We start from the raw sequence: 14,919 nt of genomic DNA, 5'->3' as shown, positions 1-14,919 counted from the left end.
CATTAAGTGGAACTTGGAGAATCCTATGGAAGAAAGGGATGAAGGACTGAAGAAGCCAGAAGGGTCAAGGATGCCACAAGAAACCCTACAGAATCAATTAACCCGGACCTATTGGAGATCTTAGAGACTAAACTTCCAACCAGAGAGCCTGCATGGGACTGACCTAGGCCCTCTGAATATACATAACTGTTGTCCAGATAGAACTTCATGTGGAACTGTAAAGTGGGACCAGGGCCTGTCTCTAACTACATTGCCTGCCTTTGGATCACTTTCCCCTATTTGGGCTGCTTTGGCTAGCCTCAATGGAAGAAGATGCACCTAGTCTTACTGCAACTTGATATGCCAAGAATGGGTCCTATCAACCAGAGGCCTCCCTTTTCTGAGAAGAAATGGAGGAGGGTTGGAGGAGAGGGGAAGGTAGGGGGAGGGGTGGGTACAGGAAGAGGAGGAGAAGCTGTAATCTGAATGTGAAGTAAATAAGTAACTTAAACAATAAAAAATACAAAAAACAAATAAAATTTGAATGTATTTGAATAGAATCATGCTAATTGAGCAGAAAAATCATGTTTTCCTAGTTCCTTGTTAGTATTCCAAATTTGCTTTCAAATTTTCTATTAAAAATATGCATCCATTATACTCCTGTGTGAATTCTCTTGAATTGGACCCCCTTCTACAACTAAAAAACGTCCAAACATGCATTTTGCACAAACTACACGTAACACACAAATGGTTCAATTCAGTAAGCCTTTATAAATGCACCAAAATCCATCCAGAAATTACTGCATATGAGAGAGCTTAGAGTTTGAAAGGTTACCCAATCCTAAGGTTACCCTATTATTCCTAAACAAATATGCATGTTAGCAGCATTAAATGTATTCACCATGATTTATACTGAGATATATACATATATATATATATATATATACATATATATATATAAAACATATGTATGTATTATATATGTATGCTCATGTATATAAATGTAACAATTATAATTAAGGAAATCATGAATAACAAAAGTAATGAAAGAAGCCAGGAATGACTTAAAGTGGGGATACAGAGAGGAGAAATTATTTTAATGTAATATTCATATATGAAATTTTCAAATAAAAAATGAAAAAGGAAAGAGAAAGTTTCCTTGTTCTAGAGCATTTAATGCATCAGTGACTTTAAATAAACATCATTCCTTGGGAATGTAGGTTGAAGATTATTATAATCTTTGCTTTACAAATACATGTAGTTCTCTGTTTTCAGGAAAGATTGTTCCTGCCTGAGTAGATGAAAAAATATACCTATATAATTCATATGTGAAATATATGTGTATACATATGCACATGTTTTTCAGGTTGATAAACAATAAAATTCTACATTACAGAAGACACTCCATAGTACATTTAGGAAGTTTTCCTATAACTAACTAGTTGTCTGCATACTCTCTTCATTGCTACCTTCATTTCTTGATTTCTAAATGTATAGATTATAGGATTCAGAAACGGAGTGATAACTGCATCAAATATGGCCAAAAATTTATCAAGGTGTGTGGAAGGAGATGGCCAGGTATAGAAAAATATCAAAGGACCAAAGAATAAGAACACTACAGTGATGTGAGCAGAAAGAGTAGACAGGGCTTTAGAGGAACCACTTGAAGAATGTTTTTGCACAGTGATTATGATGACAATATATGAAATGATCAGTATGAAGAAGGAACCCACAGAGATGAACCCACTGTTGACTGTGACCATGAATTCCAGCTGGTTAGTGTCTATGCAGGCTAGTTTGATAAACCGAGGAAGGTCACAGTAGAAGCTGTCCAACACATTTGGTCCACAGAATGGTAAGTTTACTACAAAAGCCAGTTGAATCAGAGAATGCATAAGGCCAACCACCCAGGCAGCCACGGAAAACAAGATGCATGTCCTCAGGCTCATAATGGTCAGGTAATGAAGAGGCCTACATATGGCCACATATCTGTCAAAGGCCATGGCTATGAGCAACACCATCTCCACACCACCAATGACATGAATGAAAAATATTTGAGTAACACAACCTGTAAAGGAGATGACTTTGTGCTTTCTGAATAAGTCATAAAGCATCTTTGGAGAAGAAACAGAAGAAACACCCAAGTCAATGAAAGAGAGGTTAGCCAAAAGAAAGTACATGGGAGAGTGTAAGTGAGGGTCAGATGCCACAGTAAACACAATGAGGCTGTTTCCCATCATGCTAGCCACATAAAACATGGAGGAGAACACAAAGAGAAATAGTTGAATACTCCAGGAGTTGGTGAGTCCCAGGAACACAAACTCTGACACCACAGACTGATTCACTCTTTCCATTGGTTGTGTTGGCAGTGATTCCTGAAGGAAAAAACAGAAGAAACTATAAATTATAATTATATTAGTGTAATATACTTCCTGCATATATATAAATAAGTGCTGGGCATCATTAGTGACAGTACTTCAAAAATGTAAAAATGTAGACTGTGTTGTGGGAAGTATTAAAAAAATGGCACCATCCTATGCTATCCCTAGCTACTCTTTGCCCCTGTGGTCTCAGTCTCACCTCCTCCATGACTAATCCCATTCGGTGTTCTTCCCAGCTCCAGTTCACCTACCTCAGACCTGCTTGTACATTCCCAGCCATCCACCCCTTGTGGCTATTTGTCACAAATCCCCTTAACCCAGTCAATCAAAACTCTAGATGCTTATAATTATCAGTCAGTTTTATATATCAATAAATGCTCAATTTACAAGTCACCCAAAAAATAACTTTAAAGCCTATTGATAATAATACAAGCTGCCCACCTAGATTGGACAAGTTATCCCAATCATTCTATCCTTTTATGATATTCATAGCTACCTGTGGCTATTTAACACCATGCAGGATCTGAACTGGCTTTCTCTTTCTCCATCTTCCTACCTTCTCCACTGCCCAATCACAGGCTGCTTGTTGCATTAATATTTGAAATAATAGGGGGAAAATTCTGCTACGAGACTGAGTTGATTGTCCAATGAATTAAAACTAAAGATGAGTAAAGTCCTATATTTGATCCTCAACACCACAATTCATAATGAGGTTGTAGAAGTTTAAGTAGAGAAATAAAAGTTAGAGATAAAAAGGAAAATAACCAAAAATAAAAAGTACCATGCTAGAGAGATGGTTTGATTAATAACAGTGTTGGCTGTGTGATCATGAGAACCTATGCTTAGATTCCCAACATCCAATAACAATCTTACTGTGGCTGTGTGTGTCTGTACACACAGTGTTGTGAGAGGTGGAAATAAAAGTACCACATGAGCCTGTGGGCTGCCAGACTAGATCAAGGCTCAGTAAAAGACCCTGTCTGAAAGGAATAAAGTGGAGAATGAGAGTGTAGAAGCCAGGGTATTGTCTTATGGCATCCAAGAAACACATGTATGTAATATTGCACAAACACATACATGAACATACACAAACATCAAGTGTATATAGACTATATTCATTTACCACAATTACATATACATACAAAACTAAGAATAAAAGTAATTATTTAAATTTAAATCATAAAGTGCCATGTGATATAGCAACTCTAATTTGAAGAATATATATCCAAAAGAAATTATATTTACAAATAAAGAACAACATGTATAAGAATTGTTAAATGATAGATTAGCAGATAACATACACACACATACACACACACACACACAAACACACAAACACATGCGTGCTTTGACACAAAGACTATTCTTTGCCCCCTTCAAAGAAAAGAAATCATATTTTTCTTTTAACATGAGCAGCCTAGAAGTCTTTGTGCTAACTGAAGTTAAAGAGACACAGAAAGTCAAAAACTGAAATATCTCTCTTAGAGTGAACTCTAAACATTTTATATTCATAGAATCAGGGAGTGTGACAGTTTACCATGAGCAAATAGGATAGGGCAGAAAGATTAAATTGAAGATTTTTGTCAAAGGGGAAAATATGCAATTAGTATGGGTAGTTTCTGGAAATTCGTTGTACAATGTGGTCACTATATTGTTTTTATTTTTTTAAAGTAGTGCCTACATGAAAATTAGAAAGGTAAAACTTCAACATTCATATTCTGAATAAGTATGAGTGGTCAATATGCTAATTAGATTGACTTAATCATTATACACCATTCACATATATTTACATGTTTTTATATTTTATATATGCACATCTATAAAACACCTCATTGTACACCATTAATATATACAGCACCTTTTTGTTAACTGTCTTTCATAAAAACTGGAGGAGAAAAGATTCTTATTAAGCTCATTTGTATTTTGAAATTGTGATCAAGGAAAGTTTGCTGCCAGTCATGTAGTGGTGTTACAATATTGTTGAATTCAATATCCTCTACTTTCAAACTAGAACCAGTTCAGAGGTGTTCCTCATAACATGGAAGATTAGCCAACAACAAAGACAACAATCCATCCAAATTTTTAAATTTTCATTTGAAGAGTAATGTGTTATCAGTTCAATTACAAAAACAAAAAAGCAAACAAACAAACCAAAAAAACTACTCACTGTTCTTCAACTATCCATGTTGATCTACATGGCAATGACAACAGACATTATTCAGGATTGTAGTATATTACTTTTGACTTCTCATCGCTGCAAAACATATAACCCCAAGGTTTGTGAAATGGTTTTTATTACCATGAAGTTTTACTGTAAAATATAAATATTAATATATTATCCTTTAATTGAGTTAACTGGACATAATACTAACTCCCCCAAAAGTAGATTTATATGTATTTGAATTCTGTCAAACAGTTATCAGTTTGCATCATTTCAAGATATTTCTTTAACAATTGACATCATGACAAAATCAAATACACAAACTTGAGTATCAGTCTTGAAGTACTAGACATGATATATAAATCACAGCCCTGAAATTATTCTAAATTGACCTGAATCTCCTGCAAGATGGCATCATGTAGTAGTAACTATGTGGTTAAACCTCTGCAAAGTTATCTCATTATATTGAAGGGTTTTGTTTTATTTAAAGAATTATAACAGAACAGTAGACAGAATAGGGCTTTCAATTCAAAAGCCAAGAGTAATACCATACTTTAGCTACTGACAGTTTAATATCAGGCTAAATGATTAAATATCTTAGGCTTGGTATCATTTATTGGTTTTTTGTTTTTCCATTGTTTCTTTACTGAACAAACTAAAACATTGTTTTATGTTTAACTTTAAGACTAAAACAAATATTAGAATCGTTCACTCAAAAACCAACTATTCCAAATGTGGTTTTGCAATAAATGTTATCATTTTACTTTCTTTAACTTGTCTATAATAATGTTAAACATATGAGATAAATTAATTTTAAAAGTGAATGTCAGTTAACAGAGAACACCAAAAACAAAGGTCCAAGATGTATTAACTGTTATTTAAAAGTATATTTCAATATCCATATTTATTGTCTTATAAATAAATCAAATTTAAAATATAAACTTAATGCATTTATTATCAAAGAACAGTTGATTTTAATTGATGTAATTATATCATAATCTCAAAAATTAAAAAAACCTGTCTACTGAAATATTGGAAAAAGCTAAACAACTGACTGCCTTTGAGCTAGGACCACAATACTATACTTAGGGGAATATAAATAGTACTAGAAAAGACCAAAGAACTTTGTCATTTGTGTGAAATTTATGCATCAATCAATTGTTCTACACTCAGAAATGATAAAATGAGAACCTAATCTCCTGCTAAATGGCATCATTTTTCTCTTCCCTTTCCTCCCCCCAATCCCTTCTATATACCTCTCCTTAACTTTTACAAATCAAATTCATGGTCTTTGTATACATTGATTATTGTTACAATTTTTCTCCTGTGATGTTCACTTCCTTTTCATGACTGTTCTCCAATTTGCTCTAGACTTCCTTGACAACTTTAGAATGTGATTCAAGTCCACAGCAATTCCAGTCACAAACTAACATCTTAGAATAATCCAGTTAAGCACTGCTAAGTTTATTTCCATCCATATAATTTACCTGAATGGGAACAACAACATCTTAGCAGAGTCAGGTTTCCCTGTGTCCTCTCACATAATACCACATGGAATCTTCCATTAGGAATATATGAAGCTAATTATATACACCTCAAGAGGCCACTGACCAAGAGACACAGCAAACTCATGAGAGCTTTGAATGAGCTCATGCTTACAGGATTTTTCTTTCTCGAGAACTGTTGGTTTTGGTCAGTGTGGCCAAAGAACTCTGAAACTCAGATACTATGGAGATAGAGGGAAATAAGAGTCACATTGGTCTCATTAAACTACTTGTATACAATAAATTGAAAATTACTCATTGCAATTATTTCTTACTACAGGGTAAATATTTTCCCAAAATTAACTATAGCCAATGGATTAGAAATATTCAGGGTCAATGAGTTCACTCAATGGATAAAGGCACTTACTATCAAGCATGAGGACCTGAGTTTGATTCTGAGAAGCCACCTGTGGAAGGAAGGAAATGATTCTGGAGAGTTGACTCTTCACCTCCACATAAGCCATCCTTTATAAAATATATATATATATTATTAATTATAAAAATGTTCACCCTCATAACTCTATTGTTTTGTGCAGACTAAAATTTTATTGTGTATATGTAACACATTTTCATTATCTATTCATCTGTTTATCTGTGGCTCATTCCGTTTTCTAGCTATTGTAAATAGAACAGCAATAAATGTGAAAAAATATATCTATGTAGTAGAATATAGTATGTGGTCATTGAAATAATATCCTCCTTTTGCTTAATTTTTTGAATATTTGGTGGCATTTTTGGGTAGGTTTTGAAGGTATGCCCTAGCTGGTAGAAATATGTTACTGGAGTGGGCTCTGAGGGGTCAAAGTCTTTCACCTTTCCTAGTACTCTCTCTGTTTTGTACTTACACTAAGGATGTAAGTTCTTAGAACCAGTCACCACGCACTCTGCTCTGCCATCATGAATGCTTACTTCTCTGTAACTATAACTCCAAATAACCACTTTCTTCTAGAAGTTGAGTTGATTGTCAAGTTTCATCTAATATAAATGGAAAAGTAACTAAAACAAAATCCTTTGGGTATACAGCCATGAGTGGTAAAGCTAGTAATATGGTAGTTCTAGTTTTAATTTTTTTATTTTCTTAATTTATTGTTTAGACTTTACATATAATATATTTTGTCACATTCTTTCCCCCCTCCAACTTCAACTGCTCCCCATTACCCCACCCAACTTCATATCCATACCCTGTCTTTAAAAAACCAACCATAGTACAAGCAAAAAGCTTTAATAAACACCAAAAAAGTAACAACAACAAAAACATGGAGCCTGTTTTGTACAGCCAACTATTTCTGAGCATGAAGCCCTCTCTGAGGTCACATATCCAGTGTCACTTCACTAGGGGAAACTGATTTTCCCTGTCCCAACAACTATCAATTGCAAATAGCTTCTTGGGTACAGAAACTTGTACCCACTTTCCCTTCTTTCTGATGGGATGTTTTATGGTTTAAAATTGTACAGATATTGTGCATTTTATTGTAGTTTCTGAGTTCCTTCTGTGTCTGGAAACAAGCTGTCTCCTTAGAGTCATCCACCAACCTCTGATTATTATCATCTTTCTGTCTCCCCTTCCACTTAGATCTCTGAGCCCTGAGGGGAGAGGTGTGATACAGTCATCTCATTTAGAGCTGAGTGATCCAAAGTCTCTCTCTCTGCATGTTGTCCAGTTGTGGGTATCTGTGCAGATTGCACTCTACGTCAAAAAGAAGTTTCATTGATAACAGTTGAATGATGCACTGTTCAACATATTGGTATAGCCATATGTTGTTAAGAGACATTTAGATAGCAGAATAACTGTAATATATTTTTCAATGGGGTCTATAGTCTATGTAGTCTCACATTCTTAACATAGTTAACAGTGTCAGGTATGAGTTCTATACCATGGAGCGGGTATTATATCCACTAAAATAGTGACTTTTTTCTCCATGACATTTGTGTTACTATTGCACCAACGGGTTTATCTTTCAGGTGGTCACTAATGTAACTGACAGGGCTTGTGGCTAGGAGAAATTGATTACTACTTTTCTCCTGCAGTAGTGTGCATAGTCCTTCCAGTGCTAGGAACTCTAGTCAGTACTTTTTAGATACTTCCACACTGATTTCCATAGCTACTGCATCTATAACCCCAACAACCATGCCACTTTCATTACATTCTCACTAAGAGCTATTGTCATTTTATTTCTTGATAATAAGGATTCTGACTGGAGTGAAATGGAATCTCAAAGTAGTTCTAATTTGCATTTCCCTAATAGCTAATGATGTTGAACATTTTTAAATGTTTGTTTTCTTTTTCTATACTCTTCTCTCATACAATACATCCCAAACACAATCTCCCCTCTCTCCCTTCCTCCTCACACCCTCCCGCCTTCATTCTTCCTAAGATCCACCTCCCTGTTTCCCTTTAGAAAAGGACAGGCCTCTTATGATACAGGGTATAAAAAAATGCTGCTATGAACATAGTGGAGCATGTGTTCCTATTACCAGTTGGAACATCTTCTGGATATATGCCCAGGAGAGATATTGCTGGATCCTCCGGTAGTACTATGTCCAATTTTCTGAGGAACCACCAGATTGATTTCCAGAGTGGTACCAGTTTGCAATCCCACCAGCAATGGAGGAGTGTTTTTCCACATCCTCGCCAGCATCTACTGTCACCTGAATTTTTGATCTTAGCCATTCTGACTGGTATGAGGTGGAATCTCAGGGTTGTTTTGATTTCCATTTCCCTGATGATTAAGAATGTTGAACATTTTTTCAGGTGCTTCTCACCCATTCGGTATTCGTCAGTTGAGAATTCTTTGTTTAGCTCTGTACCCCATTTTTAATGGGCTTATTTGAATTTCTGGAGTCCACCTACTTGAGCTCTTTGTACATATTGGATATTAGTCCCCTATCTGATTTAGGATTGGTAAAAATCCTTTCCTAGTCTGTTGGTGGCCTTTTTGTCTTATTGACAGTGTCTTTTGCCTTACAGAAGCTTTGCAATTTTATGAGGTCCCATTTGTCAATTCTCAATCTTACAGCACAAGCCATTGCTGTTCTATTCAGGAATTTTTTTCCCCTGTGCCCATATCTTTGAGGCTTTTCCCCCACTTTCTCCTCTATAAGTTTCAGTGTCTCTGGTTTTATGTGGAATTCTTTGATCCACTTAGACTTGACCTTTGTACAAGGAGATAAGAATGGATCAATTCGCATTCTACTACATGATAACCACCAGTTGTGCCAGCACCATTTGTTGAAAATGCTGTCTTTTTTTCCACTGGATGGTTTTAATTGGGAAGAGAGACCCCTTGGTCTTGCAAACTTTATATGCCCCAGTACAGGGGAATACCAGGCCAAGAAGTGGGAGTGGGTATATAGGGGAATGAGGTGTGGGAGGGTTTAGGGGACTTTCGGGATAGCATTTGAAATGTAAATAAAGAAAATACCTAATAAAAATTGGAAAAAGAAAAAAAATGAGATAAGACTAAGCACAAACCCTCATATAAAGGCTAGAAGAGACAACTCAGCATAAGGAAAAGGGTCCCCATGTGCAGACCCTGCAAATGAGTAAGAGATACCTCACTCCCACTACTAGAAATCTCACAAAAAAACTCAAGCTAAATAGCCACAGCTTGTAGGCAGCTGTCAAAACACAGACCCATGCAGGCTCTATGATTGCCACTTCAGTCCCTAAGAATCCCTATGGACCCTGCTTAGTTGATTCTGTGGGCTGTATTCTCTTGGTATCCTTGACCCCACTGCCTTATACAATCCCTCCTCCCCATCTTCTATAGGATTCCAGAGGCCCTGTGTTTTACATAATGTTGGGCTGTGAGTTTCTACATCTGTTTTCATCAGCTGCTGGAAGGAGCTTCTCAGATGATTACTAGGCTAGATGCCAATCTATGAGTATTGCAGAATGTCATTAAAAATCATTTTATTGACTTTTTGTCTTTTTGTCAGTCATATGTAGTTCTACCCTAGGACTCTGGGCTATCAACATTTTGTGGTTCCTGGCCATCCAGGCAATGCAAGGCATGAGCTCCTACTTATGGTTTAGGCCTTAAGTTAGACCACTCATCTGTTGGTCAGTCCCACAAACGCTGAGCAAGCATTGCCCAAGGGCATCTTGCAGGCAGGAGAGATTGTGGGTCTAAAGTTTTGTGGCTGTGTTGGTGTCCCAATCCCACTACTTGGAGATTAGCCCTGTTAAAGAAGATGGATTGTTCAGGATCCATATCCTCCAAAATATTTACTAACATTTGTAACGTTTCCCTTGAGAACTTGCTATTTAGCTCTTTAGCTTATTTTTTTATATTTTTTATTACATCTTTTCCTCAATTACATTTCCAATGCTATCCCAAAAGTCCCCCATACCCTCCCCCTACTTCCCTACCCACCCATTCCCATTTTTTTTTTTTTTGGCCCTGGCATTCCCCTGTACTGGGGCATATAAAGTTTGCATGTCCAATGGGCCTCTCTTTCCAGTGATGGCCGACTAGGCCATCTTTTGATACATATGCAGCTAGAGTCAAGAGCTCCGGGGTACTGGTTAGTTCATAATGTTGTTCCTCCATTGGGGGCCCTGTGATCCATTCACTAGCTGACTATGAGCATCCACTTCTGTGTTTGCCAGGCCCCAGTGGAGTCTTTAGCTTATTTTTATTGGGTTGTTTTCTTCATAAAAATCTCAAGTCTTTATATAATCTAAATAGGAATATTCTGTCAGATATATAGATGGGAAATCCTTTTCCCATGTAGTAGACTACCTCTTCACTCAATTGACAATTTTCTCTGCCCTTCAGCTTCTTAATTTTGTAAAGACATACTTGTCAATTGTTGGCTTTATTCCCTGAGAAACCAGAGTCCTATTTAGGAAATACTTCCCTAGCCTATATTTTATACTACTATGGTGATTTGACTGAAAAACAGACTCCCCTTCAGCTCATGTATTTGAACATTTGGTTAGTAATTGGTGCTCTTTGGAGAGTTATAGGACTCTTGGAATATAGACTTTTTCTGGAGAAGTGCATTTCTGGAGGTGGTTTTTGATCGTTTATAGCCTCACCTTACTTCCAGCTCAGTCTCTACTCTGTGTATTTGACTGGCAATATGATTAGCCAGTTTCCTCATCCAACACCTACTGCAATACTTTCCTTGCTGTTGTGGACATCACCTCTAGAACCATATGCCAAAATAAAATATCCCTTTAGCTGGTTTTGGTCATAGAATTTTATCACAATAAAAATAACCAATTTTTTTTCCTTTGACAGCTTCAGAGTTTTATGTCCATTTGTTCTGTTCTCTCTGTTTCTGCACTTTCTGTTCTCTTACTGCTTTAGCTAATAATCCAATTGCTACATTGAATAATGGCACAGAGAGTATGATTCTTCTGATTTTAAGTACTGTGTTTCAAATTTTTCCCCATTTAGCATAATGTTGGCTATAGATTTACAGAGCACATTTATGTTGAGAAATCTTCCTTCGAACATTAGCACATTCATGATTTTTTATGAAGTGATGAATTTTGTTAAAGGCTGCCTCTGTCTTTACAGATGCAATCCTGAGTTTGAGACTATTTATGTACCAAAGAACATTTATTGATTAACATATGTTGAACAATCCTTTTCTCTATGAATGTAGTCAAATCAGTCCCAACGAATAATCTTTGAGATTTCTTGAAGTCTGCTGACAAGTATTTTGGGGCACTTGTATTTGCATGTACTCATGTAACATACAAACACACATAACTTTAAAAATAAATTATTTGAAAAGAAGAGTAAAAAATGATCCTATACCTGAAGACCTTAAAATATTCCCTCTTCTATGTCTAAGAGCTTCCTTCAGAAAGATATTTGTCTGTACAAATTTAGACTTGCTGTATTTTTGCTATATAAATAAATGCAATTCCTGTTATTCCTTACTACATATAAGACAAAGTAACATATATGATCATGAATACACATATCAAAATAGGCAAGAAATTATTTTTCTCAGAAATTGGTTAACAATGAACATCTATATTTAGTTAAGACTGATCAGAGTGCAAGTGTTTAACAATTTGTCTGTAACCTATTATCTGTCTAAGTACTCTCATCATTGCCATTTTCATTTCTTGATTCCTGAATGTATAGATCACTGGGTTCAGAAAGGGAGTGATGATTGCATCAAATATAGGTAGAAATTTATCCAAATGTGTGAAAGAAGAAGGCCATGTATAGATGAACATCACAGGACCAAAGAATAAGACAACCACCATAACATGAGCTGAAAGTGTAGACAAAGCCTTGGAGGAACCACTTGAAGAGTGTTTATGGACAATAAATATAATGACAATATAGGAAATGATCAATATGAAGAAGGACCCAACTGACATGAATCCACTATTGACTAAGACCAGTAATTTCAGTCTGTATGTGTCTATACAGGCAAGTTTGATGAACCGGGGAAAGTCACAATAGAAACTGTCCAGCACATTTGGTCCACAGAATGGTAAGTTTACTACAAAAGCCAGTTGAACCAGAGAATGCATAAAGCCAACCACCCAGGAGGCCACTATAAACAAGATGCACATCCTTGGGCTCATAATAATTAGGTAATGAAGAGGTTTACATATGGCCACATATCTGTCAAAGGCCATGGCTATGAGTAAAACCATCTCCACACCACCAATGAAATGAATGAAGAAGATTTGAGTGACACAACCTCTAAAAGAGATGACTTTATGCTTTCTAAAGAGATCATAAATCATCTTGGGGGAAATAACAGAAGATACACCTAAGTCAATAAAAGACAGGTTAGCCAACAGAAAGTACATTGGAGAGTGTAAATGAGGGTCAGATGCTACAGTGAAGACAATGAGAGAGTTTCCTGTCATACTTGCTACATAAAACATGGAAGAGAAGACAAAAAGGAATAGTTGGATGTCCCAAGAGCTGGTGAGTCCCAGGAACACAAACTCTGACACCATAGACTGATTCATGCCTTCCATTGGCTTTGTGGGTAGTGATACCTGAGGGAGAAAATGGGAGAAACTGTACATTATAATTGTATAAAGAGAATAGGAGAATCTTCAAGTTCTAAAACTATTTTTACTATACCATTGCAACTAAACTGAATACAAAGATGTGAGCAAGTTCGAAACACAACTAATAACAAAAAATCATAAATCAGTTTAAAGTATGATTAAATACCTATAACAAAATCTTTCATCAAAAACTCAAAAGAAAACAAGGTTTAATGGCTGTTTTTTTTTAATTTTTATTATTTTTTATTACATATTTTCCTCAATTGCATTTCCAATGCTATCCCAAAAGTCCCCCATATCCTCCCCACCTTAATGGCTGTTTTTTAAAGGATATTTGGACCTTGAGAAATGACTCATCCGTTAAGAACACTTGGAACTATTGCAAAAGACCTTAGCTTTGTTCTTGGCAGCCACGTCAAGCAGCTTACAGCAGTTCTAGCTGTAAGAAATTCAAGTCCCGAGAATCAAAAAATACCTCCTAATTTCCATGAGGTTTCCACAAGCATAGAGCATAAACTTGGGCACAAAGACACATACACAATTTTTAAATGAACCTTTATGAGGAAGATTTAAAAGCAAAGTTTACAATTTGTTTTGTTCTATCACTTCACAACTACATTCAACCTTTAATGTTATATAATCAAATTGTTGATGACAATGTAAATTAACACATCCATTTAAAAAAGTATAAAGATGTTTTAAATACTAAAGTCAAGACTAGATCTGTAACACAGTATTGATATGTTTATTTAATATATTTAAGACCTTGAATTTTCCTCAAGAGTGCAATACAAAAAAAGAACTGAACAGATTATAAGGTAGAAAAAGGATAAGAGGAAACATTAAAATGGAATTACCATATAATATAAAAATTCTCACTTTAAGGGTATAAATACAGAAGAAAACATTATCATGTCAAATATGCTTTTCCATTTTCATTGAAGCATTTTTATAAAAATTATGATCAACAACCTTTATTCATTTAGCACTGATAGACACATGGATTATAAACACACATACATATACAATAACGTAGGAGTATTTCTTCATAACTCTATTGGAATACCTATCCTCCATTCAGTAATACATTACATTATTCACATAATTTTATTGACCAAAAACATTTCAAATGTAAAATTAGTATATTTTTCTTATAGAACACCATGTCTATTTTTAGTATCTGATACAAATTTAATTCATTGATTAATTCTCAATAAAACAGCAACCCCTGTACAGTTTATTTGCATTTGTCTCCTCATTAGTGCATTCCAAAGTTTAGAATCAGAAGACCCAGAATGTGGGGGAAAATAAGTATTTGTTGAAAATGAAAAGTTGTGCATTTATGTTCTTAAACCACTTAAAATATATATATATAATTATTTACTATTAAAGATTGTATAGAGTTGTGAAGTGATAGAAAAAATAAATTGTAAACTTTGCTTTAATATTTCTAACTCTTCCCTAAGCTTGTCCTAAGCATGCTTCCTCTGATTCTTTGTCTTCTTTACTCCTCTTTCTTTAAAGTTCCCCTCCTGACTTGTTCCTGATTTGCAAGCTAGCTTAATTAACTTCTCTCTCTCTCTCTCTCTCTCTCTCTCTCTCTCTCTCTCTCTCTCTCTCTCTCTCTCTCTCTCTCTCTCTCTCTCTCTTTCTCTCTCCCTTCTTATTTTTCTTCATACACACACACACACACACACTCAGCTTCCTTTCATTCCTGGAGTGCAGCTGAGATTTAAAATTTGCCTTTGCTAAGATGTTTTTCTTCTAAACACTAATGATAATTATTGTTGATAATTATTATCAAGCTTCAGATAAAATAATAAAATAAAAATGAGAACAAAATGAAAGTGT

General features: G+C 35.4%; 2 protein-coding genes across 2 annotated transcripts; both read right to left on the bottom strand.

The window, feature by feature from the left end:
- Nucleotides 1-1,394: 1,394 nt before the first annotated feature.
- On the bottom strand, nt 1,395-2,333 carry LOC110289476 (olfactory receptor 4F3/4F16/4F29-like). The gene has a single exon (XM_021155693.1). The coding sequence runs from the start codon at nt 2,331-2,333 to the stop codon at nt 1,395-1,397; it is 939 nt and encodes a 312-aa protein (XP_021011352.1).
- Nucleotides 2,334-12,069: 9,736 nt separating this feature from the next.
- LOC110289456 (olfactory receptor 4F3/4F16/4F29-like) lies at nt 12,070-13,047 on the bottom strand. Its single transcript, XM_021155666.2, has one exon. The coding sequence runs from the start codon at nt 13,030-13,032 to the stop codon at nt 12,070-12,072; it is 963 nt and encodes a 320-aa protein (XP_021011325.1). The 5' UTR covers nt 13,033-13,047.
- Nucleotides 13,048-14,919: the final 1,872 nt, after the last annotated feature.

This window comes from Mus caroli, unplaced genomic scaffold, assembly GCF_978045245.1.
Source record: "Mus caroli unplaced genomic scaffold, Mus_caroli_1 scaffold_2, whole genome shotgun sequence".
NCBI lineage: Eukaryota > Metazoa > Chordata > Mammalia > Rodentia > Muridae > Mus > Mus caroli.
The sequence above is the reverse complement of the archived record's forward strand: the minus strand, read 5'-3'. Positions and strand labels throughout refer to the sequence as shown.